General features: G+C 56.8%; 4 protein-coding genes across 11 annotated transcripts; 2 read left to right on the top strand and 2 right to left on the bottom strand.

Annotated features, from left to right (window-relative positions):
- Positions 1-297: 297 nt before the first annotated feature.
- On the bottom strand, positions 298-9866 carry LOC133146951 (uncharacterized). Of its 3 annotated transcripts, XR_009711454.1 has the most exons (6): positions 8081-8372; positions 7921-8021; positions 7712-7831; positions 6852-6965; positions 2197-2569; positions 298-1705 (listed from the first exon to the last, which is right to left on the bottom strand). XR_009711454.1 is itself a non-coding variant. In XM_061271078.1 (5 exons), the coding sequence occupies exons 1-5, from the start codon at positions 8986-8988 to the stop codon at positions 6699-6701; spliced, it is 729 nt and encodes a 242-aa protein (XP_061127062.1). In that variant the 5' UTR covers positions 8989-9866; the 3' UTR covers positions 6557-6698. The 3 variants fall into 3 exon arrangements, 2 of the variants coding, with proteins under 2 accessions (XP_061127062.1, XP_061127061.1); XM_061271078.1 differs by lacking the exons at positions 298-1705; positions 2197-2569 and adding an exon at positions 8961-9866 and having other exon boundaries at positions 6557-6965; positions 8081-8293; XM_061271077.1 differs by lacking the exons at positions 298-1705; positions 2197-2569 and having other exon boundaries at positions 6557-6965.
- LOC133146941 (sorting nexin-14-like) lies at positions 512-6641 on the top strand. The gene is made up of 27 exons (XM_061271053.1): positions 512-640; positions 1361-1481; positions 1617-1690; positions 1963-2041; positions 2108-2151; positions 2223-2310; positions 2382-2466; positions 2696-2852; positions 2921-2996; positions 3057-3101; positions 3209-3289; positions 3361-3475; positions 3555-3710; positions 3796-3920; positions 3979-4037; positions 4107-4239; positions 4311-4506; positions 4602-4685; positions 4751-4851; positions 4927-5038; positions 5122-5162; positions 5233-5352; positions 5429-5552; positions 5626-5790; positions 5945-6040; positions 6105-6196; positions 6272-6641. Exons 1-27 carry the CDS (start codon positions 516-518, stop codon positions 6329-6331), a joined length of 2754 nt encoding a protein of 917 aa, XP_061127037.1. The 5' UTR covers positions 512-515; the 3' UTR covers positions 6332-6641.
- A 14-nt stretch (positions 9867-9880) lies between the features above and the next one.
- Positions 9881-15821, top strand: LOC133146940 (interphotoreceptor matrix proteoglycan 1-like). The gene is made up of 15 exons (XM_061271052.1): positions 9881-10895; positions 11060-11245; positions 11513-11679; positions 11814-11851; positions 11932-11966; positions 12055-12137; positions 12237-12386; positions 12711-12769; positions 12859-12879; positions 12957-13120; positions 13198-13238; positions 13326-14645; positions 14788-15007; positions 15108-15330; positions 15445-15821. Exons 1-15 carry the CDS (start codon positions 10847-10849, stop codon positions 15467-15469), a joined length of 2781 nt encoding a protein of 926 aa, XP_061127036.1. The 5' UTR covers positions 9881-10846; the 3' UTR covers positions 15470-15821.
- A 164-nt stretch (positions 15822-15985) lies between these two features.
- Positions 15986-26351, bottom strand: LOC133146937 (unconventional myosin-VI-like). 6 transcript variants are annotated; one of them, XM_061271037.1, is made up of 35 exons: positions 26074-26337; positions 24539-24662; positions 24407-24476; positions 24250-24323; positions 24042-24171; positions 23871-23976; positions 23748-23803; positions 23566-23663; positions 23285-23449; positions 23035-23115; positions 22768-22948; positions 22509-22653; positions 22269-22426; positions 22092-22183; positions 21880-21952; positions 21678-21805; positions 21515-21610; positions 21229-21390; positions 21085-21123; positions 20888-20981; positions 20684-20814; positions 20513-20590; positions 20304-20433; positions 19743-19833; positions 19414-19564; positions 19123-19331; positions 18981-19059; positions 18757-18917; positions 18649-18687; positions 18464-18499; positions 18320-18358; positions 17900-18006; positions 17698-17829; positions 16878-17096; positions 15986-16783 (listed from the first exon to the last, which is right to left on the bottom strand). In XM_061271037.1, the coding sequence occupies exons 2-35, from the start codon at positions 24653-24655 to the stop codon at positions 16584-16586; spliced, it is 3867 nt and encodes a 1288-aa protein (XP_061127021.1). In that variant the 5' UTR covers positions 24656-24662; positions 26074-26337; the 3' UTR covers positions 15986-16583. The 6 variants fall into 6 exon arrangements, 5 of the variants coding, with proteins under 5 accessions (XP_061127021.1, XP_061127022.1, XP_061127024.1 ...); XM_061271038.1 differs by lacking the exon at positions 26074-26337 and adding an exon at positions 25899-26042; XM_061271040.1 differs by lacking the exons at positions 18320-18358; positions 18464-18499 and having other exon boundaries at positions 26074-26338.
- Positions 26352-26483: the final 132 nt, after the last annotated feature.

The following is a 26483-nucleotide window of genomic DNA, read 5'->3' on the forward strand; positions in this document are numbered from 1 at the left end:
CGGGAAGTGACGACGTGGAGTGCGGGTTGCCATGTCCGCACTTGTATAATCCGCCCGTTCTCTCGATATCCTGCATGGAAATGGAAGGCAAAAGTTAAACATTGGAAAAGAGTCATTAATACTGACATTTGACAAAACAACTTTAGCTGAATCTGGGGTGAGTGCTGACCTTAAGCAACATGTTTCATTAGCATGATTGGATTCGACTTGGCAACCCAAGAGGAGGCAGAAACTATTCCGTCCGTCCGTCTGTCCGTCAAAGTCGTCGCTTAACTTGGAACATTTTCCCCAGGTCGAGGATGAGCTAACGATAAGAATGCTTCGATTTGCTTTTGGGGTGACAAAACACGCCGCTCCTTTAATCGCTTTTAAGAGTCTTTAGTCGTAGCCGGCAGGACGTTTCCGTTTGTGTCGTTTTCAACCAACAGTTGCTGCTCGTTCGCACTCTTATTTGAATTGGTGCGCTCGCTTGGAACTTTGTACTTGAGGTGCGTTGTTTGTTAAGGGGCGACAAGATGGCTGTTTTGTCGGCTTTATGGCGAGCTCTACGACTGACCGCGTTCCTCACTTGGGCTCGTCAGTTTCCGCTCGCCAGCTGCCTGCTCGCCGCCTTGTTGGCCGCCACAATCCTGTTCCACAGGTCAGCGTCCTACGTCATCGGACGTCACCTTTTGTGCTTCGGGGGTCAATGCTGCATTCGAGGAAGCTGGGAAGTCGGAAATGTATCCCACTCGGGTTGTTCCCTTCCGACCGAATGGAAACAACAAAGATGGACGATTTCGGTCAACCATTTGTTGTTCAACACTTCTTGACCTCCAGCAATCGCTCTTGGTTCACATCAAATAAATAAGTTGTCTTCAAAACATTCCATGACACCAAATAACTCCATACAGAGACACAATGGCATTGCTTCACCGTCATCGGTACAAATCGCGTTGTTACAAACTTTTTTCCATTGCTAACCCTAACCCTTGGGGCGGCATTCTCGAGTGACGTCACATCACGTTCCCGTCTTCCTCAAATGCAAGAATCTTCTTTTCTTTTTTCCAATGTGTGTCTGGACGGCTTGTCAAAACCGTATTTACGTTAGGTCCCGTTTTTAACCCTTAAATCACATTTGTGAATGAATAAATATGAAATATAAATACACGTTTTTAAAATTACAATCTTTGTTTAACGCTTGCTTATTTATTTGTTCAAGTACCAGTCTTGTACACGCATCTTGTTTTTCTTTCCAACCTCCCTTTCTCTAAGTCACCAGTTATGGGTTACAGTTGGTTTTAGGCTGAATTCAATTTGCTAACACAAACATGCCAGGGTTGACTGTTTTGAATTAAGTTGTCGCCATGCTATTTTGCAGGTACCTCCACATCCTAATTGGATTGTGGTCTTTCTTAGTGGGTGTGGTTACCTTCTATTGGGCTCTGGAACCCGAGTCACGGCTCCCAAATGTCTTGTTCGCGAGCAAAGCGCCACGCAAGGTGAGCTGCATTCTCATGAGGATGATGATGTTGAGGAGGATGATGTTGAGGAGGAGGATGATGTTGAGGAGGAGGAGGATGTTGAGGATGATGATGATGATGATGTTGAGGATGACTCTCTCTCGCGTGCGCCAGTGTCAGGAACCGGAGCTGTTTCCTTTGGGTCGCAGCTGTGCCGTGTGCGGGAAGGTGAAATGCAAGCGGCATCGGTAGGTTTGCGGCACCTGGCAAGCAGACAGCACATGTTCACTTTAGTGGGCCAGTTGACAATCACACTGTTGCGAGGATGACGCGTGATGTGACATCCCGACGGTCATCCGGGACGCACAGAACCACATTTACGCACGTAAGCGCGGTTCTGTCAACGTCCCTTCTGAGAGCCGGGAGGTGTCCTTTTTCAGTCGTTTCTGCCACTTTGAGATCCCAATTTAGAGTTGCGCGCACGACCTGCTGATTTTTATACTATCTTTGCGGCGTCCAGCCCGACGTTGCTACTGGAGAACTACCAGCCGTGGGTGGGCCTCGAGATTCACTCCAAGGTGGACACGGCCATCACAGAGGTAGGCGCTGGCTCGCTGTCAAATTCCACATTCATCATCACACTTTGTTCCTTTTGTGGGGGGAAGGTGTTTGAGCTGGTTCTGGAGAACTTTGTGTATCCTTGGTACCGGTAAGTCCCTTGGCCTGCCTTCTTTGTCTTCCGCCGACTACGCACCTGTCATGCTCCGTCATGGGCCGCAGGGACATCACGGATGACGAGGCGTGCGTGGACGAGCTTCGTTTGAGCTTCCGCTTCCTAGCGTCCGTGTTGGTCCGCAGAGCTCGGAAGGTGGCGTCGTCAGCTTCCGTCGGCCGCCAAGGAGCGGCCGGCTCGGTGTTGAACGTGCACGCTGTCTGCAGGTAGACCTCCCGGCTGTCTTCGGCGACCACGTGATGAAAGCTGCCGTCAAGCACGTGGAGGTTCTGGCTAAAGCCCGCGCCCGAGGTGAGACGCCGTCGCTGGCCTTGCTGACATAGGAGTGGCGTACGAGTCAGGACCGGGCTTTGACGGCCGCCAACGTGTGTGGGTTAAGGTTTGAAGAAAAACGCTGAAAGGAGAAAAGAAAAAAAAAAAAAAGGGAAGTTTGTTTTTGTGGCATTTGGCTCGAATACATAGCTTTGATAGGAAAGTCAACTGGCGGCGGCGGCAGCTGAATCAGGGTGGCTCTTGTCAGTTCATCAAGGTCTGACGCTGCAGCAGGCAGCTCTGGAGGAGTACGGCGCTGACCTCCACGTGGCCGTGCGCAGCCGCCAGGATGAGCTGCTCTACCTCAGGAAGCTCAGCGAGATGCTCTTCCCCTACTTGATGCCGCCAAAAGCCGTCGAGTGCAGGTAGCGAGCTTGAAATATCCGACTGGGTGGAGCGTCTTCTGAAGACCTTTGTCCCTTCCCGAGCGCAGGTCGCTGGCACTACTGTTGCGGGAGGTCTTGTCAGGGTCCGTCCTGCTGCCCACCATGGATTTCACGGCCGACCCGGTGAGTCCGCACTCGGCGTCTGTCTCTCGACGCTAACCTCCTCTTTGATTCCTTTCCTAGGACACGGTCAACTTAATGGTGCTCAAGTTGGTTGACGACTCACCGGTGAGTCGCCCAAGGAAGGCCCGGAATGAAGGCTTGATCAGTCTGCTGTCCGGCTAGCGTCTTAGCCGTCGATGGTCTGGACTGTAAGCCTGTTTGTTTGTCTCCAGCCTGAAGCCGCCAGCGAAGCGCCGTCCGCTCGTGTTCCTTTCCTGCGCAAATACACCGACCGCGGCGGCAACAAGCTCTCGGTCAGCATTGAGACGAGCTCCTACTGTGGGCCAGAATGCCACACTGAGTGAGTGCCTGTGTTCTCAAGCAGGTTCTCAAGTTGGAGCTCAAGCAGATCCGAGAGCAGCAGGATCTTCTCTTCCGCTTCATGAACTTCCTAAAGCGGGAGGGCGCCGTGCACGTCCTTCAGTTCTGCCTGGCCGTGGGTAAGGGCGAGTTTGGCGCGCTCGCTCGCTCACCTCACTTCACCTCGCCCGGCACATCACCAACGTGGTGTGCCTCCAGAGGAGCTCAACGCCAAGGTCTTGAATCCGGAGCTGTGCGACTCGGAGCTGCGGCGTCTGCACGGCGAGGTTGTGCACATCTACCAGACGTACTGCGTGGACGAGAGCGTAGACAAGATCAACTTGGACCGAGCCACGGTGGACGACATCAGGAACGGTGAAGCAGCTGCCAAATAAGCCGCACGGCTCCCCGTGGTCATTGGTCACAGCGCGAGACCTTCCATCTTGTCCTCTGCCATCAGTGGCCGTCGGTCCGTACGGCGCCGTGGTCAAGCTGCAGACCACGCGGTGCCTCTTTGAAGCATACGAGCACGTTTTGTCGCTCCTGGAGAACGTCTTCACGCCAATGTTCTGCCACAGCGACGAGGTAAGGCGGCGGCGGCGGCCCCCTGCATCCTGACGGGAACTTGATTGTGCACGCTCAGTATTTCAGACACCTGCTGAAAGGAGCCGAGTCGCCAGCCAGGAGCTCGCGTGTCAGCAGGTCGGTCTCACAATCCCCAACTCGCAGGTTCTTTCGTCACTAATCAGTCAACGGTTACACGGCGGCCAGGAACGCCTCCAAGCGCGGCGAGTCCTTTGGGATCGCCCGGATCGGCAGCAAAATCAAAGGCGTGTTCAGAAGCACCGCCACGGAGGGCGGCGTCTTGCCGCCCAGCGCCACCGCCGAGGCTGACGTCAATGCGGTAATGAGCATTTCTCCCAAGCTTGGCGCTGGGGGGGTGCGGCCTCCCTTGGGTGACCGTGTGCGACGCAGGTGGAGGAGGCCACGGCGGTGGTGGAGGAGGAGGAGGAGGACGACGACGCAGCCGTCCCCGCCACCGCGGGCGGTCTGAGGAAGCTGTCGGCCTGGACCGTCACCATTCCCTACGTGGACTTTGACGAGGATGAAGCCAAGAGAGAGAAGATTCCCGTCTTCTGTATCGACGTGGAGCGCAACGACAGAAAGGAAGGTGAGCATTGCGGGCTTAGAAAGGCACAGGCAGTTTCCATTGCGTCCTCCGTAATGCTTGGACATCCCATTTCTTCACCGTGGCTCCTCTCGCAGTCGGACACGATCCCGAGAGTTGGTCCATCTACAGAAGATACTTGGAGTTTTACGTGCTGGAGTCCAAGCTGACAGAGTTCCACGGTAATACGTGCCCGCCAGTTTAGTGTGGGCCTTAGTTTCAAGCGCTGACGGTGGCGTGCGTGCAGGCACCTTTGCTGACGCGCAGCTGCCCCCCAAACGCATCCTGGGACCCAAGAATCACGAATTCCTCACCTCCAAGAGGGAAGACTTTGAGGACTACCTCCAGGTGGTAGTAGTAGTCGTAGCTGTAATAGTAGTGCACGTCCCGGCTGCATAAGCACATTTATGTGCTCGTGTGCAGAAACTGCTGCACTGCCCGGAGCTCAGCAACAGCCAGCTGCTGGCCGACTTCCTGTCTCCTCACGGCACGGGCTCTCAGTTTACGGACAGGATACTTCCCGACGTCAACTTGGGTACATCCGCCGCTAACCTTTGTCCGCGTCGGGAACGGCCGCCGCTGAGCTGACTGCAACATTTGCCCAAAAATCCCCAACAGGCAAGATTTTCAAGTCCGTCCCGGGGAAGTTGATGAAGGAGGTGAGTGAGCGTCATTGGGGAAGACGAGCGTCCCCCCCAGCCCGCACCTACGACAGCCGTGTCTTTGCAGAAAGGTCAGAACCTGGAGCCGTTCATCCAGTCCTTCTTCAACTCCTGCGAGTCTCCAAAAGCCAAACCCGGCCGGCCTGAACTGATCGTCCTCAGCCCGAGCGCTGACGCCAACAAGCGGGTCGGACCGCGAGTGCCATGTCACGGGCGGTGCGGGCGGCCATGGCCGTGTCATCAACCTCCGTCTTTGTGTGCAGCTCAACAACCAGATCTTCAGCAAGGAGCCTGCCACAGCCCGGGTGGGGAAGGCGGGCCAGCGCAAGCGCCGTCGTTTGGCGGAGCTCGGCGTGGACGGCGTGTACGACTACCTACTGCACGTGGGTAAGTTGCCCGCCGCCGCGCTCCGGTCCAGAGCCGGCAAACGGGCGAACCGAGCCGAGCTTTTTGCATACAGGTCGATTGGTGTTCCGGATGCCGCGCTGGCTGGATCATTTGCTGTCGGCGAGCAGGATGGTCTTCAAGAACACCTTGGAGGCCTACGCGGAGCAGCGGATGCGTAGCAAGATGGACGCCATCCTGCAAGAGCACCGCCTGGTCTTGCTCATCACCCAAGTACGAGGTGAGGAGACAGCCGCGTTGAGAAACTGCGGCTCCACATGTAGCTGACGCGTTGAGAAGCTTCAGCTCCGCATGCGACGCTCAAGAGTCGAGCGATGGTAGTAACTCGCAGCGATGTGGTCAAACCCAAAGCTTCACGTATTCCCCTGCTGTAGACGCCATCTTCTCCGAAAGCGCGGAGAAGCGCGACGGCCCGGCCAAGGCGGCGCGAGCCAGGAGGACCTTTGAGGAGATGACGGCCTATCTGCCCGGTGAGTCGAGTCAGCCGACCGACAGGGAACCCTTTTGTCATTTGTGCCACGTCGCTCGCGTCAGACGCCCTCGGGAGGTGCCTCGGCGAGGAGGCCAAACGTGATGGGGTCCGGCTCCTCTTTGAGGGCCTCCAGCAGCCGCTCCTCAACAAGCAGGTCAGAATCCAGTCGAGTCAGGTCGAGGGCCGAGCCGTGTCCTCTGGCAACGTCCTCTTCTTTGGCTGTGCTCAGATGTCCTATGTGCTGCTGGACGTGGCTGTGCTGGAGCTCTTCCCTGAACTGCGCCGCTGAGTAAGCAAGGAGGGGCGCCAGGCCAGCTCAATGGAAGGAAGGAAGGAAGGAAGGAAGGAAGGAAGGAAGGAAGGAAGGAAGGAAGGAAGGAAGGAAGGAAGGAAGGAAGGAAGGAAGGAAGGAAGGAAGGAAGGAAGGAAGGAAGGAAGGAAGGGAGGGCGCCAGGCCAGCTCGACGGACGCACGGACGGACGGACGGACACTTCCTCCAAATTGATGTGATGAACGAGTTGGCAAATGCTTTTTATTTCTCTGCTATACTTGGAGTTTGCCAGATTTTGACTAGACAGAATATTAATCCTAAATCCAAATGATTCTACTGTCATGCTGACTGACATCCACCAAGGTGGTTGCGCTTTTTCCAATGGTCACAAATGCTCGGGAGCGGAAGACGAAAGGTTTGCGGCCACGAACAACGCGGCGACCCTCCACACGGTGACGGCAAAGAGCGGAAATTCCTGGCAAAGCGCAAGCGTTTGCCGTTCTAAGTGGCGCACGCTGGCCGTCTGCTCGGCATTCACCTGCGGCCAAGACGCCGGTCGCCGCTCGCCCAGCAGCAGCTCCTCCGCCATCCGCAGCAGGCGCAGCGCCTGGCCGTAGTTGTCCACGGGAATCTTGTCCACGCTGGTGTTCTCCTGCAAACACGGCACGCATTGGAGCGCCTATGGAGAATTGGAGGGACTGGCGCTTGCGTCGTCAAGTCAATCAAATTGTCATCTACTCCAACAAATGGGAGCAGAAATTCCATAGCTATTTCCAGACCTTTGATTTTAGAGACAACTACTACTGGACTACGTCATATATTTGGGCCTTGCTGGTCCCAAAGACCAGGCAGCTCTTAGCTGGTTGCTGACCCCTGGTTGACACCGCTTCCCACGTGTCGCCTTTAGCTTAGCAATTAGCGAGGCTCCGCCTCCCGACCCACACCCCACTTGTCAGCAGCTTGTTTGCCGCCACAGAGGCGACGATTACAGATTTAGGAGTCACCCGCAGCGGGTTAAGCCGCGCCGCCGGTAGCCAGCCCAAGCCGCTTGCCAGCCCAAGCCGCTTGCTCTGCTCAGCAGCCACCTTGGCACGGAGCTCGGCTCAGACTCGGACGGGTGCTGACGTGGGTGACCCGGCAAGCTTTGCGGGACCCTTGGCGGTTTGCAAAATGCCGAGCCTTATCTTTCTATTTTAGTCCGTAAAAAAAAAAAAAAAAAAAGGCGTCCCTTTGCGCCAGATCTCTGAAAGCTTGAGCTGATGAGGACATTTTCCACATACTGGACAAAAAGATGACCATCCGGTTAGCGAGAAATTTTGTTTTTGTGTCGCGAGAATTTGGAAAGCGCCGGTGCGGAGACCGACTTCCTCCCTCTATTGTATGTGCGTGTGTACTTACGTGGATCGCGAGGCACAGTCTGTCAGCCAGCACGCTGACCTCCGACAGGATGCGAGCCACCAGAAAGGACTTTGCCGTGTGACACCCCCCCGTCGTCACCGCCACGCAAAGGTCAAGCGGCTGGAAGGAGACACGACACGGTCACGCTCATTGTCATCAAGTGCTGAGGCGGAGAGGTCGGTGGGTGGCGCGGCCGCTCGGTCCTCTACCTCAGGAAGCGGGCGGCGGCGGCAGCAAAGAAGCTGAGAGAGTTTTGGCGTGCCTGTGCGGTGGCCTGCGGTGCCCTCGCTCTCCGTGCTGACAGCATGACCTGACAGACGTGTTCCATGAGGCTGGCGACGAACACGACGTGTACCCGCTAGCAAGTACCTGCGCTTGCTATTGTCGTGGCGACCAGCGAGGCCCCCCGCCCAGGCGCCTGCCGCCCCGGCTCCTCCGCTTCACTCCTCCGCGTCCGCGCGCTCTCCCTCAGCCTCGCCGACAAAGCCTGGATGTGCCGGCGGAGGTCGACGCCCTGCGGCCTGCCCCTGATCACCGCCACCGCCACTGCCACTGCCAAGCCCACTTTGGCCAAAAAGCACTCTGACATCCACACACACAGCATTCGGACCATCGATGGGGTCCAAAAACAAAACAATTGATTATTTTCATACATATTCATGAAGTTATCCCGCACAACATTTACAAGCAATTAATACCACTAGTCAACATAACAATGTGTAGTTTGCCAGGCACCAAGAAAAAAGAACAACATTTGCAGTTAACCAAACACCATGTATTATACATATTTAAGAAATCTTTTTCTGTCCAATTTGAAAGAAATTGGTCTTTTTCAAGACCTACTTGGAAGACTTACAGTTTGGATTTGTTCACGAAATTATGGAAAGGAGGCATACGAATACTTTCAGTTGAAATGGCAAACGTAATATCGTCGTGTTCAAACTATTCAATGCCGACTGGACTGACCAAATGAATGATGAATATTAAAATCATTACGCTCTATAGTCCGTTCCTGTACTTGGCCAGCTTTGAAAATGAGATGAAGAAAAGTACGAAAACGTGAAACTCGCATACGACTCCAACAAACACAAATGGTATCTTCACATCACTGATGCGGTCCATGTCAACGGAGTTCCACACACATACACGTAACAAGGTTGGAGATGGCCAAATAGCGTCAGGTTGCTTGCTTGCGAAGTCCTCGTCATTTTGTCACAAGAAATGGAAATGAATGGATGGTTGAAATGACCTTCCAGGCGTCTTCTGTGTCCCTCCATTCGACCAGCTAAAGATGCTAATGGACGCTAACTGTCGCTCACATCCGTGCGCTGATTTTATTTGTCTTCTTTCTTCTTCACATTACACACAAGTCGTAGTCGTGTTCGTTGTGCTCTTCGCTCAAGTGCCGGACTGCATCTTGAAACAACCACGTCACGTGTCGTGTCGTGCCGTGAAAATCAAACTCGAGCGTTTCAAGTCAACTGAACAGGTGGCGCCATCAAGCAGGTAAATGACGTCACGTCGCTGACCACCATTTGTTTTCCTGATACTTTATTGAACACACAACTCGGAGACAAATCGTTACCGACAACCAATCACTTGAAAGCAGGGGTGTCAAACTCATTTTTTTCGCGGGCCGCATTGTAGTCATAGCTTCTTTCGGAGGGCCATTATCGACCCAAATAAATGTATGAGCACCTCATAATATATACAGTAAAAGCTATCAAACAAACTGGCAAATATTTTTAAAAAAAGATATAATTAAAAGTGAAGACAATTTGCAATTCTAGAAATGACACACGAATTTGATGCACAATTTGTCTTCACGGGCCACATCAAATGATGTGGCGGACCGTATGTGGCCCCCGGGCCTTGAGTTTGACACCAGTGCTTTAAAAGGAAAAAATAGATAGGCACTATCGAATGCATATTTCATATCGTGAATAAGTTAACAGTTTGATATGAAACCCATTTAAGGATGGGATATTAATAATACATGAATATATTATACATATACACACACACACACACACACACACACACGCAGTCAGCGCTCATTGGTTTGCATTTGAGTCCGGCCTGCACGGCAGGAGGCCATCGATGGCGGGCGGGCGAGCGCGCGCACGCACGCCAGGGAGGGCTCTGAGCATTTCAAATTACCGGGCTAAAATCAGGGCCGATGCCCTGGATACACACAACACGAGTGTTGCCTCAGAGACGTTTTGGGGGCGACACCATAGAAAGAAAAAAAAAAGCTTTTTGACAGACAGAAAATTGCCTTCTGACAGACTCTCATCGAAGTGCGCGCGTGTGAGGAAGTACCTATGCTGTCGCCTACTTTGTGTTGTCCTTGTTGTTGTCCAAACAGGACTGAATGTGCGGCCCAGACGGCGCGGGCCCGCCCATTGCTCTTCGTCTTCAGCTTAAAGAGAGAAAATGAAGGGGATTATTGGCGTCTGTATTTTTGTCGCAGCGCAAACACACGCGCACGTACAACATTCGCACACAGGGTACCAAAATAGCCCGACACTGAACGACAACTCTTGTCTAAACAACGTATGACGTTTGCGCGGGTTACTGCTTGGACTACTACTTGGGACTAAAAGGTCAAGTAGAACCACGGCTTGTACTTGGGACTTTTGCGTGGTGCTGATTTGCGCACGTTGCATACGCAGGCCGGAATGTCGCAGGAAGATTCGGGGGAGTCTAAAAAGTTGCAGTGAAAGTCTCGCTGTTCTCTGCCCACGTTAAAGTAAGTTGCTGCAATTGTGGGGAATGAGAAGAGCAGTAGTGTCGCAGCGGGGAGGGTGACCCCGTGGCGATCGCGGGGACCATTTTGCGGGGTGTCGAGTGAGAGCGTCGCAAGGTGTCTGAAATCCACTAACAGGATGGTGAAGCGGGATTACGTCTGAGCAGCAGATAAACAGATTATTCCCAAAACAGAGTCTATTCTTTTGACCTCACGGCTGTCCCTCAATTCCTTTGGGCGGAGCCGGCGCCACTTTCCCCCCCCCCCCGCCGGCACAACTCCTCAGGAAGCTTCCGCGGACGCCCGTCCAGCCCAGCTTAGCCCAGCCCAGCCGAGCGTCTGGCTGTCCACCTCGTGCCGACTGATTATTTCACTTTTTTTCCACAATGCTGGGGGCCTTGGCTCTGCTGCTGTTTGTCGCCTGGCCGGTCCAAGGTGAGTCGGCTGCTTTTGTATTTGCGGAGAACGCGACGACTCGGGAAGCTCATTAGGATTGTGTAAGTAAATCCCAAAGACAAGCGGCGATGCGATATGCGCCACGGTGCTGCTGCGAAGCTCCCGCCATCGTAGGCCTCCCTCCGTCTTGTTCTCCCATGCAGGCGGGGGCGCCCCGCCGGACTTGAGCCCTAAGGAGGAGGCGGTCTCGCCGTGGCCGCCGACAAACCTGAAGCTCGCCGGAGGACGGTCCAAGAGGTCGCTTTTCCTGCACTCGGGCGTGAGGATCTGTTCTCAAGAGAGCTTGGCCGAGGTGCTGGCCACTCATCAGGCATACTACCAGCTGCGAGGTGCGGCAGTCGGCACGGTCTCTCGCTCCCGGTCTCTCGCTCCCGGACTCTCGCTCCCGGACTCTCGCTCCCGGTCTCTCGCTTGCTCCCGGTCTCTCGCTCGCTCCCGGTCTCTCGCTCGCTCCCGGTCTCTCGCTCGCTTCCGGTCTCTCGCTCGCTCCCGGTCTCTCGCTCGCTCCCGGTCTCTCGCTCGCTCCCGGTCTCTCGCTCGCTCCCGGTCTCTCGCTCGCTCCCGGGTGATGGCAGCTTCTTTCTTTTGCGCGCTAGTGTGCCAGGAGGCCGTGTGGGAGGCGTACAGGATCTTCTTGGACAGGATTCCCGCCACCTCCGAGTACCAGCGATGGCTTCACACCTGTCAGCGGGAGCCGCTCGGCATCGCCGACATGGCCCGAAGCTTTGGCAACTCTGAGGAGCACCTGGACCTGATCCACAGGGTGAACAAAAAAAAGCGGAATCAAAGTTGATTGTGGTAAAAAATGCTGATTGAGTGAGCTGTGCGGGAGAAAAGTGGCAAACCTTCCCCACTTTTGGGAGACCCAGCCAGCCTATTTGTTGCATTTGTGTGCAGAGGATGCGGCGGCTCCGAAACGAGCGTCCACAATCACGGTAGGCGGCCAAGCGTCCTTTCTCTTCCCAACTGACTTTTGCCTAGCACGCAGAGATCCACTTGTCATTTCTATTCCCAGGGGTTTGCCGACTCCCGTGGCTTCCGACACGCCGGGTAGGTAGAAGGGGGGGATAAAGAAAATAAAAGTTGACTACCAACAGTTGACGTCGTGCTGACCCACCCGTGTTCTTTCCTCTTCAAGTGGCGACCACCGTCAGCGCCCTCCTCAAGGGGGCAACGTCCTCTCCGCACTCTCAGAGGACCACCACAGCGGACGGAGAAGAGGTACGATTTGGCCTGCATTTATTTGGGCAGCAGCCACAAAAACAATCAAATAAAGCTTTCCAAAGGCCAGATCCAATCGTCTCGTCCCTCTCATTAAAGGACTCGGACCTTCCTAATGCCGTCCCCGAGAGTCCGGCGGAGCAGAGGCTGGATTTCGCCATCGACCTGGTGGATCCGGGATACCGGGAACTGCTGGATGACCCGGACTCTCCCCAGTATATTGACCTGGCTCACCACCTGCAGGACCAGGTGGCTTCTCCAGAACCTCCGTAACACATTCTGAAGATGTGTGCAAGATGTTGCAATTTGGCCCATGTTGGGCCCGTCTCTGTTGGCGCCACGCAATCTCATCAAATGGCGCAGCTAGCCACTTTGTTGGGAAAGCTGCGCTCGGGGCGGATGGGGCCCGTTCGCAGCAGGAAGTTACGCAACTACGTTCCAAAGGCGATTATGTCACAGCCAGGGATTGACGGAGGGAGGGAGGGAGGGCAGTCACTCATGCTCTGCCACCTGTCACAAGCCGAGGAGAGGTGAGCCGAGCCGATGCTCAACATGGCTGTGTTTCTTCCACAGATGCAGCATGTTTTTGACAAGCTTCCGGGCTTCAAAAGCATCCTTGTGCTGCGAATCAGGTAGGCCCGGCCCCACCCGACCCGGCCCACTGGGTCAGGTGCTAAAACATCCCTTTGATACGTTTGCCATTGTTTGCTCCCAACGCAAGTGAGACGCAGCGAGCTGATAGGTAAGGACTTTCCTAGTGTCCCCCCCACACACAGTGTGTTGTCTGCCAAAGTGCTTCTTGTGCTTCTTCTTCTTCAGTGTTGGCGGAATCACGGTCCTCTATTCCCTGCTCTTTGAAACGGCTTTGCCAGGCGAGGCATCGTCCGATGCGGCAAACTCCAAATTGAGGGAGGCGGTGAAAAGAGCTTTGCACGAGGAGGCGTCCCTTCCGGTCGATCTGGAATCCTTGATCTTTGACCCAGGTACGGTGGGCTCGCACTCCATCGAGTCAAGTGGACAACTGTGAGTGATTGCTTGCTTGCTTGTTTGATGGCGGCAGAGGGCGTCTCTACGCAACCGACCCAGGAAGCTGACACGGAGGTACTCGCACACGTCAAGCAAGGAAGGAAGGGAGGGAGGGAGGGAGGGAGAGCCGACTGATGACTGACGATTGTCACGTCTTCTCAGGTCAGGGAACCCGACTCCCGCAACCAAGTCTTCCTGGCTGACCCGGAGGTGGAACAACTCGGTCTGGTCTTGCCCCTCCCCGCCGGGGAGAAGGACAACGCTCTGGTCACGCTCCCGGACCCCACCGAGGAGGAGGATGATGATGAGGGGGGGGAGGACCTGAGGTTTGAGCCAGACGCTCGAGAGCCGTCCGGCGAAGAAGAAGAGTTGATCATTTCTCATCAAACGGAGACTTTCCGGAACACTGAAACTGGAGAACTTGTCCGGCACTACACGGCGAGCCCTCTGACGACGGCTGACCTGGACCTGACCGCCGACGTGTCACTGATCCCGTCTTCAGCCGGTGAGGGACTTTTGGAATCGGGTCTTGTTGCCACCACTGTTCCGGAAGAAGCGCAAAACGTGGCCAAGGAGAGCTGGGATGGCCCATTGCCCGCCGCACCGGCGGAAAGCACCGCCGCTGTCGCTTCCGAGGAAGCGCCTCCGAAGGGTTTCACAACGCTTGAGGAGCAAATAGCAATTGAAGAAGAGGCGCTTACCGAGGGGCCGGCGGCGGTGGACCGTCCTCCGGCGGCTCCGTGGCAACCAGAGTCAGGAGGGAATGAAAGGGCACACTGGCAAACAGCAGCGGGAGCTTGGCAACCCACCGCAGAGGGACTCCATCCCCCGGAAGCCGAGATGGGAGCTATTTTGTACTCGGAACAAAGTGACAATGCAACAAAAGCGCTTCGATCAGGGGCGACGGAAGCACCGGCAGAAACAAAGGATGGGGACGAGGAAACCAGCGCTCCTCCGTCACTTTACATTTTAGAAGCCGTCCCGGAGCCCGGCACCAGCAAATGGCTTCAAATATCGCTCCCGTCTGACGGCGAAGAAGAGCACGAAAGCCAACATCCGACCGCTGCCAACTTGCTCTCTGAGGAGCCATCAGACGCCAACTCTGGGGAATGGGTCGAGACCTACGCTAGCACCTCCGCTCCTCGCGAGCCAACTGTGGACTTTGGACTCTTTGAGGTGGCAGAAGCTCACCAGCAAAGCACGGTCATCGTCATGGAGGAGGACACGAAGGGATCTGCGGGGCAGACGAGCAGAGCGCTCACTACCGAGGACCTGGCGGAAGAAGGGAGCGCATTTTTTGACAGCGCCACGGCGGTGCCCGCTGTCGCATACCTGACCACGGCCACCGTGACGACGGCTCCTAACGGCCGCGAGCTGGTGGTCTTCTTCAGCCTGCGCGTCACCAACTTTGACTTCTCCGAGGACCTCTTCAACAAGACGTCGCCCGAGTACAGGTCCTTGGAGAACACCTTCCTGAATGTGGTGAGGAAAAGGACAGCGAGTCTGCGCGCATGTAAAAGGACACGATTTGACTGATGACTTTTGCGTGTATTCCCTTTGTTCTTTGTGCGGCCCCACCAATGCTGCCGACTTGGCCCCTGCAAAAAAAAAAAAAAAAAAAAAGCTGCTGCCCTACTTGCAGGCCAACCTGACAGGCTTTCGCAACTTGGAGATCCTCAACTTCCGCAAAGGCAGCGTGGTAGTCAACAGCAGAATGAAGTTGGCCAAGTCGGTGCCGTACAACATCACCGAGGCGGTCCAGTGCGTCCTGCGCGAGTTCTGCTCCACGGCTGCGGCGCACCTGCACATCCACATCGACAGCGGCTCAGTGGACGTCGAGCCAGGTGAGCGCTCCGAGCTGGGCGGCGCCGTTCGGGACATTGTCGATCTGAACCCAAGTCCGAACGAGGGACACTAACCTGGCCACGTGACCGGTCCCCGTAGCGGACCGGGCCGACCCTTGCAAGTTCCTGAGCTGCGGGGGCCATTCTCGCTGCGTGCTGGAGCCGTGGACCGGGGCGAGGTCCCGAGAGGCCCGGTGCCAGTGCCGGCCGGGCTTCCTGTCCGTGGACGGCCTTCCGTGCCGGAGCGTCTGCGAGCTTCGGCCCGGACGATGCGGAGACGACGCCGAGTGTCACGTGGAACCCGGACACGGGGTCGTGTGCAGGTGATGTCCCGAATGAAGCGGCGAGAAAGCGCTTCCGAGTCGCGGCGCGCCGATCGATGCGCTGACCGTACAAACGTCCGAGACGGGGTTCCTGTTCTTCATGTCATTGCTCAGGTCCAAATCTCCCAGGAAGTTCTGATCCCGTGACGGCAGGAGAGCTCAGACTTTGCTTTTCCTTTAGAAAGCGCTTGGTCTTGAGATTTCAACGAGAAACTTGGCGTCTCCCGCAGGGCCTCGCAGTTGCTTTCAATCAAGGTTTTCTTCCTTCCTTCCTTCCTTCCTTCCTTCCTTCCTTCCCCGGCGAGACGAGGCCAGGCGAGGCGAGACGAGACCGCCAGCCTGCAAATATTGCAAAAAGAAAAATGACGCTCTGGCAGCCGGCCAAAGTCATCGCTTCGGAAAACTCACCTCGGAGCAGGAAAGAGAAGAAGCTACGTTTTGTCCTTCTTCTGTCGCTTCTTTGTGCTTCTTGTTCAACTTTGACAAGAAAAATGCTCCGTCTTTTTGTCTCGCTGCTGGCTTCCATCAAATTGCAAGCACACATTCCGATTCATTCCAAAATACCTTTGAGACCCACGTCGGCAGAGTGCAGAGACACACGCACAAAGGTTCACGTTTGGAGACTCATTTACAGACTCACGAGAGACGGCTTGAATAAGGTGACGCCCCAGTGCCTTTATTGACTGCTGTTGAGGACAGACGTGTGACAGGAAAAAAAAACAGAAAAAAACCCAGGGGCCATTTTGGAGCGAGGTTTTGGGTGGGATCAGGCGTAGCACCCGCTTGAAATTGAACGACACGCAGGGCTTCTTGGGCGCTTTTATTGCTAACGTTGCCCCTCCCCACCCAAAAAGATCCAGTGCGGTAGCTCGATTCCAGTTCAAAGACGGCTGACAAAATCAAAGCTTGATTGGTCTTTCAACGGCATTGGCAAAAGCTCGCCGGTCGGCTAGCTGTTAGCGGATAGCTTCGCCGTACCAATGTCAAAAGGGAAAACAACATGATTGGTCATTATTGGTCATTAGTTCACATTTACAGGCTTGGTCGTTAAGCGCAATTAATCCAGCAGCGTCCGCGTTTGGCTTCATTCATCGCACGGCAAGAAAACAAGAAGGAGGAGGCGGCGGCGGCGGGAAAAGCGGCGCGCTCTTCCAAACGCTCGCCGGGAGGGAGGACGTTGACGAGTTAGGCGAGGCCTTGCGGGGGAAGGCAAAAAACAAAACCCAAAAAACAGCTGAAAAACTGGCCTGGCTTCACTTGAAGGTGGCCTGCAGCATGGCCGTGGCGTAGGTGGGCCGTGCCTGCCGATTCTGGATGGCGCTGCGCAGGTACTGGACGCCGCCGCAGCGCTCCCAGATCTCCTCAAACTGGCGGGGCAGGATCTCGGCACCCCTTTTGCGGGACAGCCCCGTCTCGTCCAGACTCAGCTCGCACATCTCCATGTCGTCTTTGCCTGAGAGCCAAAAGACAGTGCAGTGAGCGCGCTTAGAAGGGCCCGAGTGTGACATCCTCCGGGAATCCACCAGGGCCCTCCCTCGCTCGCTCACCGGCCACCAGCAGGATGGGGTGCTTGTCGGGGTGCAGCTCCATCTGCCGGGCGATCCAGGGCCCGTCAAAATGGGCGTACCACCAGCCCTTCTTCTTGCCCTGCGGGTCTTTGTACTGGTCGCCCGGCCGGATGAACGGAATGCGGAAGAAACGCTGCTGCCGGTCCGGAGACACCTCATACTGGCGGGCCGGCACACAGGGGGCCGGGTTCCGCTGGGCTGCAAAGGCGGGAGGGGGGGTACACGCATCAGCGAGCGCCGGCAGCTTTTCGCCCGTCGGCCGGCCACGTCCGGGCTGTGTTGGGAATCCGTGATCTACCAGCGTCTGCGAAAGTCTGTCGAGCGGCTACCGACATACGGTGGAGTGCCGAGGGAGGACGCGGCCACCCCGCCTTTTGTGCAAGCAGATTCCCAACACAGCCGCCGCGACGGCATTGGCCTGCTCACGCCGACACCAGTCCACTGGCACTTGAGCAGCCGCCCTGGGAACCCCCCTACCTCCCCCTTCCTGAAGAGAAGCCGTAATGACGACAACCCCAGTTGCGCAGCGGGAGCAGGCATCATGAAGGGGCGGGGTCAGTGTGTGTGTGTGTGTGTGTGTGGGCAGTTAGTAGTCCGACGCGCAAAATACTCAAGCAAACGTACACTTCCCACCTTTTATCACAGACAGCGCGCCATCTGAAAGTATAGCCGCCGTTACGTGTGCCAACGAGCACAGACACAACGCTCAGAGCTTGCGGAACTCCAAATGGACGTGCCGGACGGACTTTAAGGCGAGGTAACGCGAGGCGCACACGGAAGCCGTGTAAGCTGAGGGTACCGTAGTCGGTGACAGATTTGGGCGCCCGCTGCTCCGTGTCGGCGTTCCTCTTTTTGTTCTTGGACTTCCAGGCGTGGTAGACCTTCAGCCGGCGGTGGAATTCCTCGCGGCACGCCGCCAGCAGCTCGATGTCTACGGAACACGCGCATGTTTCAGCAGCTCGCGGGCACGCCGAACATATAAGCCCCTCCCCTGGTCTCACCGCAGGATGTGTTGATGGCGTCCCTGAGCTCGGCATACTTCCACTTGCTGAGTTGATATTTGCCGTTGGCGGCGCCGGCCGCTTTGCTGGCCTGAACCTGAGGACCTCTGATGACGAGGAGACAAAGAGGGGGGGCAGGACGTCAGCGGAAAAGGGACACCTCGACACGCTAAACTATTGGTTGGCGAGTCAAAACTGCGAGAGAGGAAGAGAAAGACGACGGCGGCGGCGGCGGGAGCAACTTCACATGGGAGAGAGTCAACACAAGTCACTTCCTGTTTCGGGCAACCTCCACCATCACCGTTCAAAATCAGAGAAGCTGATTGATGACAAAGCGAGTCAATCAACGGAAAGGTTGGAGCAGATCTGAAAATGGCCAGAGCCACGGCGCGAGAGCAGCCGAAAGACGTTTGCACGCACCTCGCCAGAAGTTCGCTCATTTCCTTGGCCATCTCCTCCCTACAACATTTCATCATCATCATCATCATCATCATCATCATTCAAGAAAACGAGCGCGAGGTGTTTGTGGTTTTGCCTTCCGGTTGTTTTGGGCGCGTTACCTACATGCTCAAATTCGGCACTTTGGGCCCAGCAGAAGCGCTGAAAAGACAAAACAGGAGCAGCGTCATACACGCCCATGTGACGTGACCCTCCGGTCCCATCGGAAGCCGCTCGCCGTCCCACTCGGCGGCATGCAAAGGTCACAGGTTAAACGGAGCCAGCCGTAAGGCCGCGTGCAAAGTTCTTACGCTGCTCGTTCGGGAGACGACGAATGCGACGACTCGGTGCTGCCGGGAGGAGAACAAGCAGACGTTAACAAAGGCCCGAGCCGGTAGGGCGGGGAGGGGCGCCTTCACCTGCGGAGGGCGGCGTCGTTCTGCGAGTCCTCCGGAATGAGTTCAGCTTCGCTCTGCGCGATCCTCAGCGCCAACTCTCGGTCTCGCCTCTCCTGCTCCAGAACCGCCTGCCGCGAGATTTCCTCCTCGCGGTCCGCCTCCAGCTGCTGCTCCATTTGCAACTGGGTAGAGGCCAAAGGACCTTGTGTGTAACCTGGGGCTTTGATGCCTGAGGGAATACCCACCTGCAGGCTCTTGTGCTCCTCCTCTCTCCTCTTCCTCTCCTCCTCTTCCTGCTTCCTCTTCATCTCCATCTCGGCTTTGCTGTGGGCAAAAGGAAGGTGCGCTTTTCTTCTGGGCCCTTCTGGTCAACTTCCGGTAACTTACGCGCGTCTCTCGTCTTCCTCCTCCTGGCGGCGGCGCTCTTCCTCCTCTCTCCTCTTCCTCTCCCTTTCCATCTCCTCCTGGATGCGGCGCAAACGCTCCCGCTCTTCCTCCTCTTTCTTCTTGTTCTGCAAGGCGCTGAGCAGCTGCTCCGAGCGCACCACCAGGGCCTGGTAGTCGTGCTCGATGTCCACGCGCCGCATCTCTGTGGCCTGGCGACGGCGGGCGAGCGAGCGCAACGGTGACGCGTGGAGCCCCGCCCGCCGACTCGGCCCGGCCGTTTCGGGGACCCACCTTGATCTTGAGCATGAGGGCGCAGATGTCGGCGTCCAGCCGCTCAACCTGAGCGCTCATCTCCTCCTTGCCCTCCGTGAGTCCGGCCACCACTTCGTTGAAGCGCTCCATCCTCTTTCTCAGATGGCGCACCTTAACCAGGCCGTTGATCCTGAAGCAAAGGGGCGCTTTAGAAGAAGAAGAAGTAGGAAAAAGGTCGAGGCCGTTGAAGAGCAACGCAAAGAAGGAAGATGAAGATGGATGGTCTCCAACAGAGCGCAAGGCCGAATGAACGGACAGATGGACGAGGACGAAGAAGGCAGCCGCTCTGAGCGCGTGCACCCACCCACCGAGGTTTGTGCTTCTTCTTGCAGAGCCACATGCGCACCGTCTTTTGCATGACGATGCACGCGCGGCGCCGGTACAACAGCTTATTCTTCACTGCGCACAAACACACAACGGCACCACACGTCAAACGACACGCCGAGCAGGAAGACAAAGCCAGAGTTCGCCTCACGTTATCTTATCTCCGCACCTTTGGACAAAGGAGGGGCCCGAGGACAAGAGGCCCGAGTCACGTTAAGAAGGCCGAGACAAGGTGAGAGGACATTGACAACGCTGACCAACGGGGGGGGGGGGGGGGGGGGGAAGAGGTCAAGGAGGATGAGGGGAAGGCCGAAAGCGGTGGGTGTGACTGACCTACTGTTACTACTATGGCAAACGGTGAGCGTGCGACGCATACGCATGCTACTTGCGTCCGCTACTTCCAGGCGCAACTTGCGTCCGCTACTTCCAGGGGCAACTTGCACACGCTACTTCCAGGGGCAACTTGCACACGCTACCTCCAGGGGCTACTTGCGCACGCTACTTCCAGGCGCTACTTGCGCACGCTACTTGCGCACGCTACTTACGCTTGATGACGGACAGCGCGCACCATTGCACCTTCTTCCAGCGACTGTGGATGATCCAGGTGTTGACACGCCGCACCAACTCCGCCAGGTGATCCGGGTCCGACTTCATGATCTGGTCAAACTCGGCAAACTAAAACAAGCCCAGAAGAAAAGGTCAAAGCCAGACGGAGCTTCGGCGCTCGTCGGCACGAGCGGCCGGCGCCGCCAACCTTCCCGGGTCGGAAGAACACTCGAGTCAGGCCGAATTTGTAGTCCTTCTCGTTCAGTCCCAAAGCTTTGAACAAGGCCTGCGACAAACACACACACGGACGGTGCGTGAAGAAAATCCTGAGCGGCTGCAGCAAATGCTAAGATGGCAGCAAGATGTTCCTCAAACGGACCTTGCAGAAGAGGCGCGGGTCCAGGCGGGTCAGCTTGGGGGGCATGTACTTCTTGTACATGTTGTAGAGTTCGTGGAAAGGAGCCCTGGAGGGGAAGCCGCCCTGCATCAGGTCCAGCACGGACACCATACCTGGGGAGGAGGACGTGGAGAAAATAGCACCGGCGAGGCGAGTCTTTGGAATGAGCAGACCTGCCCCACTGACCCGAGCACTGCAGCTGGGAGAGGATCTGAGCGCCTTCAAACTGGTGACTGATCATCTTCAAGTTGGGTTTGATGCAGCGGATGAAACTGGAGCCCTGAGCCACACAAAAGACAGGTCACAGCAAAGACACAAAAGGCAGGTCAGAGCCAAGCAAAGACAACCGGCGGGCCGGCGGCCGCTCGCTCAACGCTACTTACCGTACTGCGCAGCTTGTCCAGAAGAATGTTCAGCTGAGTCTGCGTAGGAACAAAGGCACAAGTTGAGCGGCGGGCGGGCGGGCGACCGAGAAGGCCGCCGCCACGCAGCCGGCAACAAAGAAGGCCGCCGCCTCCATTCTTCACCTTGAACTTGTTGCCCACGCTGATGAATCCCAGTTTCCCGGCCCTCTGCTTGGCGTCGTTGGCATTGTCAAAGAGTTCTCGGATGAATCGGTCGCTGGACTCGCTCAGCAGACATTCCAGCGACGTGTGCAGAGCATCGTTGTTCTTCTCCACAAACTTGTTCTGAGGAGCAACATTCAAAGTGAGCTGGCTGGAAACGGCAACACGCTCCAGGGCGCGGCGCCAGGCAGCCAGCCAGGCAGCCACGCAGGCAGCCACGCAGGCAGCCACGCAGGCAGGCACGCACCGTCTCGTAGCAGACGGCTCCTGCAAAGTGTCTGATGATGAAGCCTTCGTCGTCCCTCACGTTTCTGTGGACGGCCAGCTTCGACTTTCGCGGTACCTGATGCAAACAAGGGGCGCAAATCAAAGGGCGTGGTGGCTGGCCAGCCAAATGTTTTTAGGCGTACGGTCAAGCGGAAGTGGTTCTTGTGCTTGTTGTGCACCGTGTCGGCAAAGTGCTGGTCGCTGGGCTGCGGGAGTCGGTTTTCCTCATCCAGGATGTCCAGGATTCCCAGCACCTTGGCCTCCACCAGGTCTGCAAAGCACAGGCGCACATCAAGGAGGCGGCTTTGTTTTGCTTTTTCCTTCCTTTCTTTCTTTCCCCCGTACCGATGCAGTCCTGGTTGTCCACGTAGTGAACCTCGTTGACTCCCAGCCCCTCCCTCTGGTACAGCTCTTGCTCCTGCGGGTCGACGCCGGAGTTAGTTGCCTTGACAAAAGCGCGCTCAAACGTTTGGCTAGAGTGTGACATCGACGAAGGTCTGACGACGGTTTGACGACGGTTTGACGACGGTCTGCCGACGGTCTGACGACGGTCTGACCTCTTTTAGGATGCGCTCATTGAAGAACTGCTGCAGCTTCTCGTTGCAGTAGTTGATGCAGAACTGCTCGAAGCTGTTGTGCTCAAAGTACTCTGCGTGCAAACAGGGAGGCCAAAGCGGTCAGCGGCGAGGCGAGACGGCGCCCGGCGCCTTCCCGAGCGCCTTCCCTTCACGCACCGAAGCCGGCGATGTCCAAGACGCCGATGAAGTTGGCCGACGACTGGAAGGGGAAGCAGCGGTTGACCCTGGTGACCACGTGGTCAAAGAGCCGGCTGTACACGGCCTTGGCCAAGGCGTCGCGAGCGTTGTTGGCCTGCTCCACTTTCAAAGGAACCCTGAGCGAGCGACATGTTTGCCAAGCGCATCAAAGCGTGGCCCCTCGCTGGCCGGGTGCCGGCGCTTTGGTAGGCGGCCTACTTGATGACGGTTCCTTTGGCGCCCCCTGCTGTGGTGAGCATGACCCTGGAGGTGAGGCTTCCTCGCAGCTCCAGCTGGTCCAGACCCAGCAGCTCGGCGCAGTGTTGCAGCGGTGGGTCCGACTGCTTCTTGATGCTGCAGCCGCCTAAGAGAGACACGCAGACAGGCGCCGTTGCGCAAAGTAGAGCCAGTGGTGTGGGTACGGCGTAGCCCCTCAGCGTAGCCCTAAGCAAGCCTGCCCGCCCGCCCGCCCACTCACCCGAGGTGTTTCCCGCCTCCTCAAAGTCAACGTTGCCTAGGTGCAGCACACCGGCCACCACGCGGAACAAGTCCAACTTCTCCACGTCATCCAGGCCGATCTTCTTCATGGCCACCAGCATACGCTGGAAGTCGCCGTGGTCGTCCAGCAGGGGATCCTTCAGCGGGCCCGCCTTCACGTGCTGACCGAAGGACACGTGTTAAGCTGAGGGAGCGCCGCATCGCTCCAAACCTTCCCGCCTGGTTTGGTGGAACCGGCGGACGCTACCTCTGAACTTTTGCGGTTGTCCGGGATCTGCTTGTTCGTCTCCTTGGATGCAAAGAAGCGAGTGCACCCTCTGTTCAGGTACTGAAAGACACGGGCGGGGACGCTCAGGATGCATTTCTTCCAGGAATGATATTTTCCACAGGCAGCTTCTTAACTCGGATCCATTTGTTTTTCTCTGATGGGACGGCGACGCGCACCCCTTGCGTGTTGACAATTTCGTATTATTTATGGGAGGTGCTGAGCGGCCTACCCTGAACGTATCTGGCGAGCTGAGGTGAAACTTGAGCCGGATGTCATCGGGCGCTCCGGCGCACAGGCGGTAGAAGATGTGGTAGTTCCTCTCCTCGGTGCTCTGGCGGCAGATGCGAGACTTCTCCAGAAGGTAGTGCGACACGAAGCCGCCCACCACCGCGTTCTAAGCGTGGTGGTCAGGTAGATTATTATTATTATTTTTTAACATATACATATATATATATATTTTTTTTAATTTTATGGGGGGAAACCTGTGTGGTGTCAGAGTGTGACAAGTACCTTTTCATTGAAGTGTATCTCCACAAACTTGCCAAAGCGGCTGCTGTTGTTGTTGCGCACGGTCTTGGCGTTGCCGAAGGCCTCCAACAGGGGGTTTGCTGCTCGGGACAGGCAAAGTCACACGGTCACAGGGAGGGAGGGAGGGAGGGCGGGAGGGTAGGCGGCTAACGGCTGCGCCGTACCCTCCACGATCCTCTCGTCGATGTCCTGGCCCGTCCCGTACGACGAGGTCAGGTACCTGTGGGGAGAGGGGCAAGGACATGTCAGCGGCGCCAGGCTTGCGGCCGCCGCGGCTCGGACCTCACCTCAGCACAAACTTGGTGTTCTCCGTCTTGCCGGCGCCGGACTCTCCTGAGACGATGATGGACTGACTCATCTTCAGAACCCTCATGTCCCTGTAGGCCTTGTCGGCTGCGTACGGAGCGGAGGAGGCGCGTGAGCGGGGAGCGGAGGAGGCCGACCGTGGCGTCTCTCACCGATGGCGTAGACGTGCGGCGGGAGCGTCCCCAGCGAGCGTCCGCGGTACTGCTGGATGGTCTCCGGCGAGTAGAGCTTGGGGAGGTCGTAGTACGGGTTGACGGCGATCAAGATGTTGGCTACGAAGGTCTGAGCGCAAGCACAACCGAGGCAAAGTTTTTGAGCCGCTCGGGGAAGTCGAGAGCGGCGCTGCAAAGGCAAACTCACGTAGATTTTGTCTTTGCTGTATCTGACGCGCACGTTGTTGAGCAGCGTGGCTTCGTTGAGGTACATCAAGGAACCTGCGAGAAAGAGGACGTGGCGGGCGTCTTCAGCGCAACCTTCCAAGCGGCGGTGGCGCCGGTCGTCAGAGACCACAACTCACAGTTGTCCTCCACGTGTTTGTCCGCGTCATCCTCGGCAGGGAACACTTGACTGACGGCAGCCACCAACGTCTGCGCAAAGGTCACAGCACGTGAGACGCCGTGCTGTGGGATCCCGCTGGCTCGAGTCTGACCTTGGCATCGCGCTTGAGGGGCTGCAGGGTGAGGCTGTCGGCGCCGATGTCCACGATGGTCGCCAGCTGGAAGCCGTCGGCCGGGTGCGGCGCCCACACAGGTTTGCCGTCCTCCATCTCGATTCTGGAAAACAACACGCTCAGCTTTCCTTCCCAGGCCTGTTCCTGCGCGCAATGCCTCGCACGAGCTTCAGGGCAAACCAATCAGACGCCTGCCTATCTGTTGGCAGCCCGAGGAATCGCCACAGTTGAGCTCGCCCGCAACTCGCCAGACACGACATTGCTGACCCGCTCTGTGACATCAACGACGGCCGATGTCGTTTGCGCAGCGAACAATGACAGCCGCCCCATATTCATTCACAGCCGCCCCATGTTCATTCTCTAATACGAATCCCGACATCGGTCACGTGCCATCGTGTATGACATCATTGTCTTTGGCGCCACCTACTCTACTTGTTAAAGCGCAAAGGGTTGAAAGGGTTGCCGCCAAATATAACGTCGGCCATCTTGTCGAGCCACGCGCGACCTTTGGCCTGCGCTCGTGTATCTTGTCTTTGGGCACCACACCCGCGGCGGTCACTTCCTGGTCGAGCTAAAAAAGTTTGTCATCCGCACGGCCCGTAAAGCGCGTTAAACATTAACGGGATAACGGACGCTCAATGGCGTCCGTCATAAACAGCAATCAGCTTCCCGCCTCACCTTGGCCCTCGCCAGTCACGAGACTCAGTCGACCGCTCATGTAAGCGACGTCTTCGCCACAGGTGCCGAGTCACAGACCACCAATACTTTCTGGCGGTACTGGCTTCTCTCATATCTATACTCGAGTATTGGATTGATTCCACTTCTATTTTCGTTATTGCTGTCATTTTGCCCATCCGCGTCTCCTGTGCCATTTGTGTCGTGTGCAACACGTGCGCGCGCAGCAAGCAGGCTGTCTCGCGCACGCGCCTCCCAACTTTGGGGAGCGCCGCCGAGAGAAACCCACTAAGTTTGAACTGAACTTAATTTGCACGCAATCAAAGAGAACCTTGTAGAAAGTCACAAGACACGTCCGGATTCCGAACCCTGCCTCGTAGCGGTCGGTTCCGAAGACGGCTGGCTCCATGTCGTCGGAGCGCCGAGCTCCACTCGGGCGGCGGCGCCAATGGCAGCGCCTGGGAGTGCGCCAGTTGACGCCCGAGCGAGCCCCTCATTTCATTCATGCCGGCCGGGCTGGCCCAATGTCACACGGGCCACATATTGGTCCGAACATGTGGCCCAAATGAAAGGCAGCTAGCTTTAAGAAGACGCTTGGCACAAAGCGTCGAGCGAAAATACGCGTGCTTTCGAAGGCGGTCTGCTATGGAGCGAACAATGTTACCTTTGTCACAAAGTAGACAATGCGACGTGAGGCGATAATGGCAGCAGTGTTACGACGCGCCGCCGCAAAAAGACGACAACAACGCTGAATAGCCCGTGAGGACGTCGGCTGGCGGCGGCCGTCGGCGTTAGCTAACAACGTCGCTCGCTTTCCGGACGGCTCGTTTGTGTCTCACCTGCGGGCGTCCGGCGGGCCGAGTCAATTCCCGACCAACTCCTCCGAAGGCGGAAGTGCAGGTGAGCGAAGCGAGCCAGCCGCTGCGTGGCCTTAGTATGATAGCAGCCGCCCTCGTCGCCTCCCAGTCCCGCACGCAGCCAGCCTGGGAAAGTGGCCGCGTGACGTCACGGAACGGGAACATTGAACAGGCTGTAGCGTGCCTCTCGGCCTTTGGGGGGCGCCGAGCAGGCCCGGACCAGGGGCGTCCCCACCAGATCCCTTGGAGCGGGACGGACAGGTGCCCCACGCGAGGCGCCCCGGAGAGCCCAGCCATGTGATTCTGGACGCGGCGCAAGCTTTGCGGACTTCCCTTTCGGCAGCGGACTGACTGGCTGGCTGGGAAATTCAAGCCCAAACACAACTGTAATG

This window comes from Syngnathus typhle, linkage group LG22 (assembly GCF_033458585.1).
Source record: "Syngnathus typhle isolate RoL2023-S1 ecotype Sweden linkage group LG22, RoL_Styp_1.0, whole genome shotgun sequence".
NCBI classification, from domain to species: Eukaryota; Metazoa; Chordata; class Actinopteri; order Syngnathiformes; family Syngnathidae; genus Syngnathus; species Syngnathus typhle.

What these genes read in the sequence shown, in the direction of transcription:
- LOC133146941 (XM_061271053.1), top strand. Translation starts at nt 516, where the DNA reads ATGGCTGTTTTGTCGGCTTTATGGCGAGCTCTACGACTGACCGCGTTC. An exon ending in GCCACAATCCTGTTCCACAG is followed by an intron (nt 641 to 1,360) that starts GTCAGCGTCCTA and finishes GCTATTTTGCAG; the next exon opens with GTACCTCCACATCCTAATTG. An exon ending in GCGCTGACGCCAACAAGCGG is followed by an intron (nt 5,353 to 5,428) that starts GTCGGACCGCGA and finishes CTTTGTGTGCAG; the next exon opens with CTCAACAACCAGATCTTCAG.
- LOC133146951 (XM_061271077.1), bottom strand. Translation starts at nt 8,372, where the DNA reads ATGAATATGTATGAAAATAATCAATTGTTTTGTTTTTGGACCCCATCG. An exon ending in GCCGCCGCCCGCTTCCTGAG is followed by an intron (nt 7,832 to 7,920) that starts GTAGAGGACCGA and finishes GTCTCCTTCCAG; the next exon opens with CCGCTTGACCTTTGCGTGGC. An exon ending in GACTGTGCCTCGCGATCCAC is followed by an intron (nt 6,966 to 7,711) that starts GTAAGTACACAC and finishes CCGTGTTTGCAG; the next exon opens with GAGAACACCAGCGTGGACAA.
- LOC133146940 (XM_061271052.1), top strand. Translation starts at nt 10,847, where the DNA reads ATGCTGGGGGCCTTGGCTCTGCTGCTGTTTGTCGCCTGGCCGGTCCAA. An exon ending in CCACAGCGGACGGAGAAGAG is followed by an intron (nt 12,138 to 12,236) that starts GTACGATTTGGC and finishes CTCTCATTAAAG; the next exon opens with GACTCGGACCTTCCTAATGC. An exon ending in GAGACGCAGCGAGCTGATAG is followed by an intron (nt 12,880 to 12,956) that starts GTAAGGACTTTC and finishes CTTCTTCTTCAG; the next exon opens with TGTTGGCGGAATCACGGTCC.
- LOC133146937 (XM_061271037.1), bottom strand. Translation starts at nt 24,655, where the DNA reads ATGGAGGACGGCAAACCTGTGTGGGCGCCGCACCCGGCCGACGGCTTC. An exon ending in GAGGAAGACGAGAGACGCGC is followed by an intron (nt 19,060 to 19,122) that starts GTAAGTTACCGG and finishes TTTTGCCCACAG; the next exon opens with CAAAGCCGAGATGGAGATGA. An exon ending in AGGAGCACAAGAGCCTGCAG is followed by an intron (nt 18,918 to 18,980) that starts GTGGGTATTCCC and finishes GCCTCTACCCAG; the next exon opens with TTGCAAATGGAGCAGCAGCT.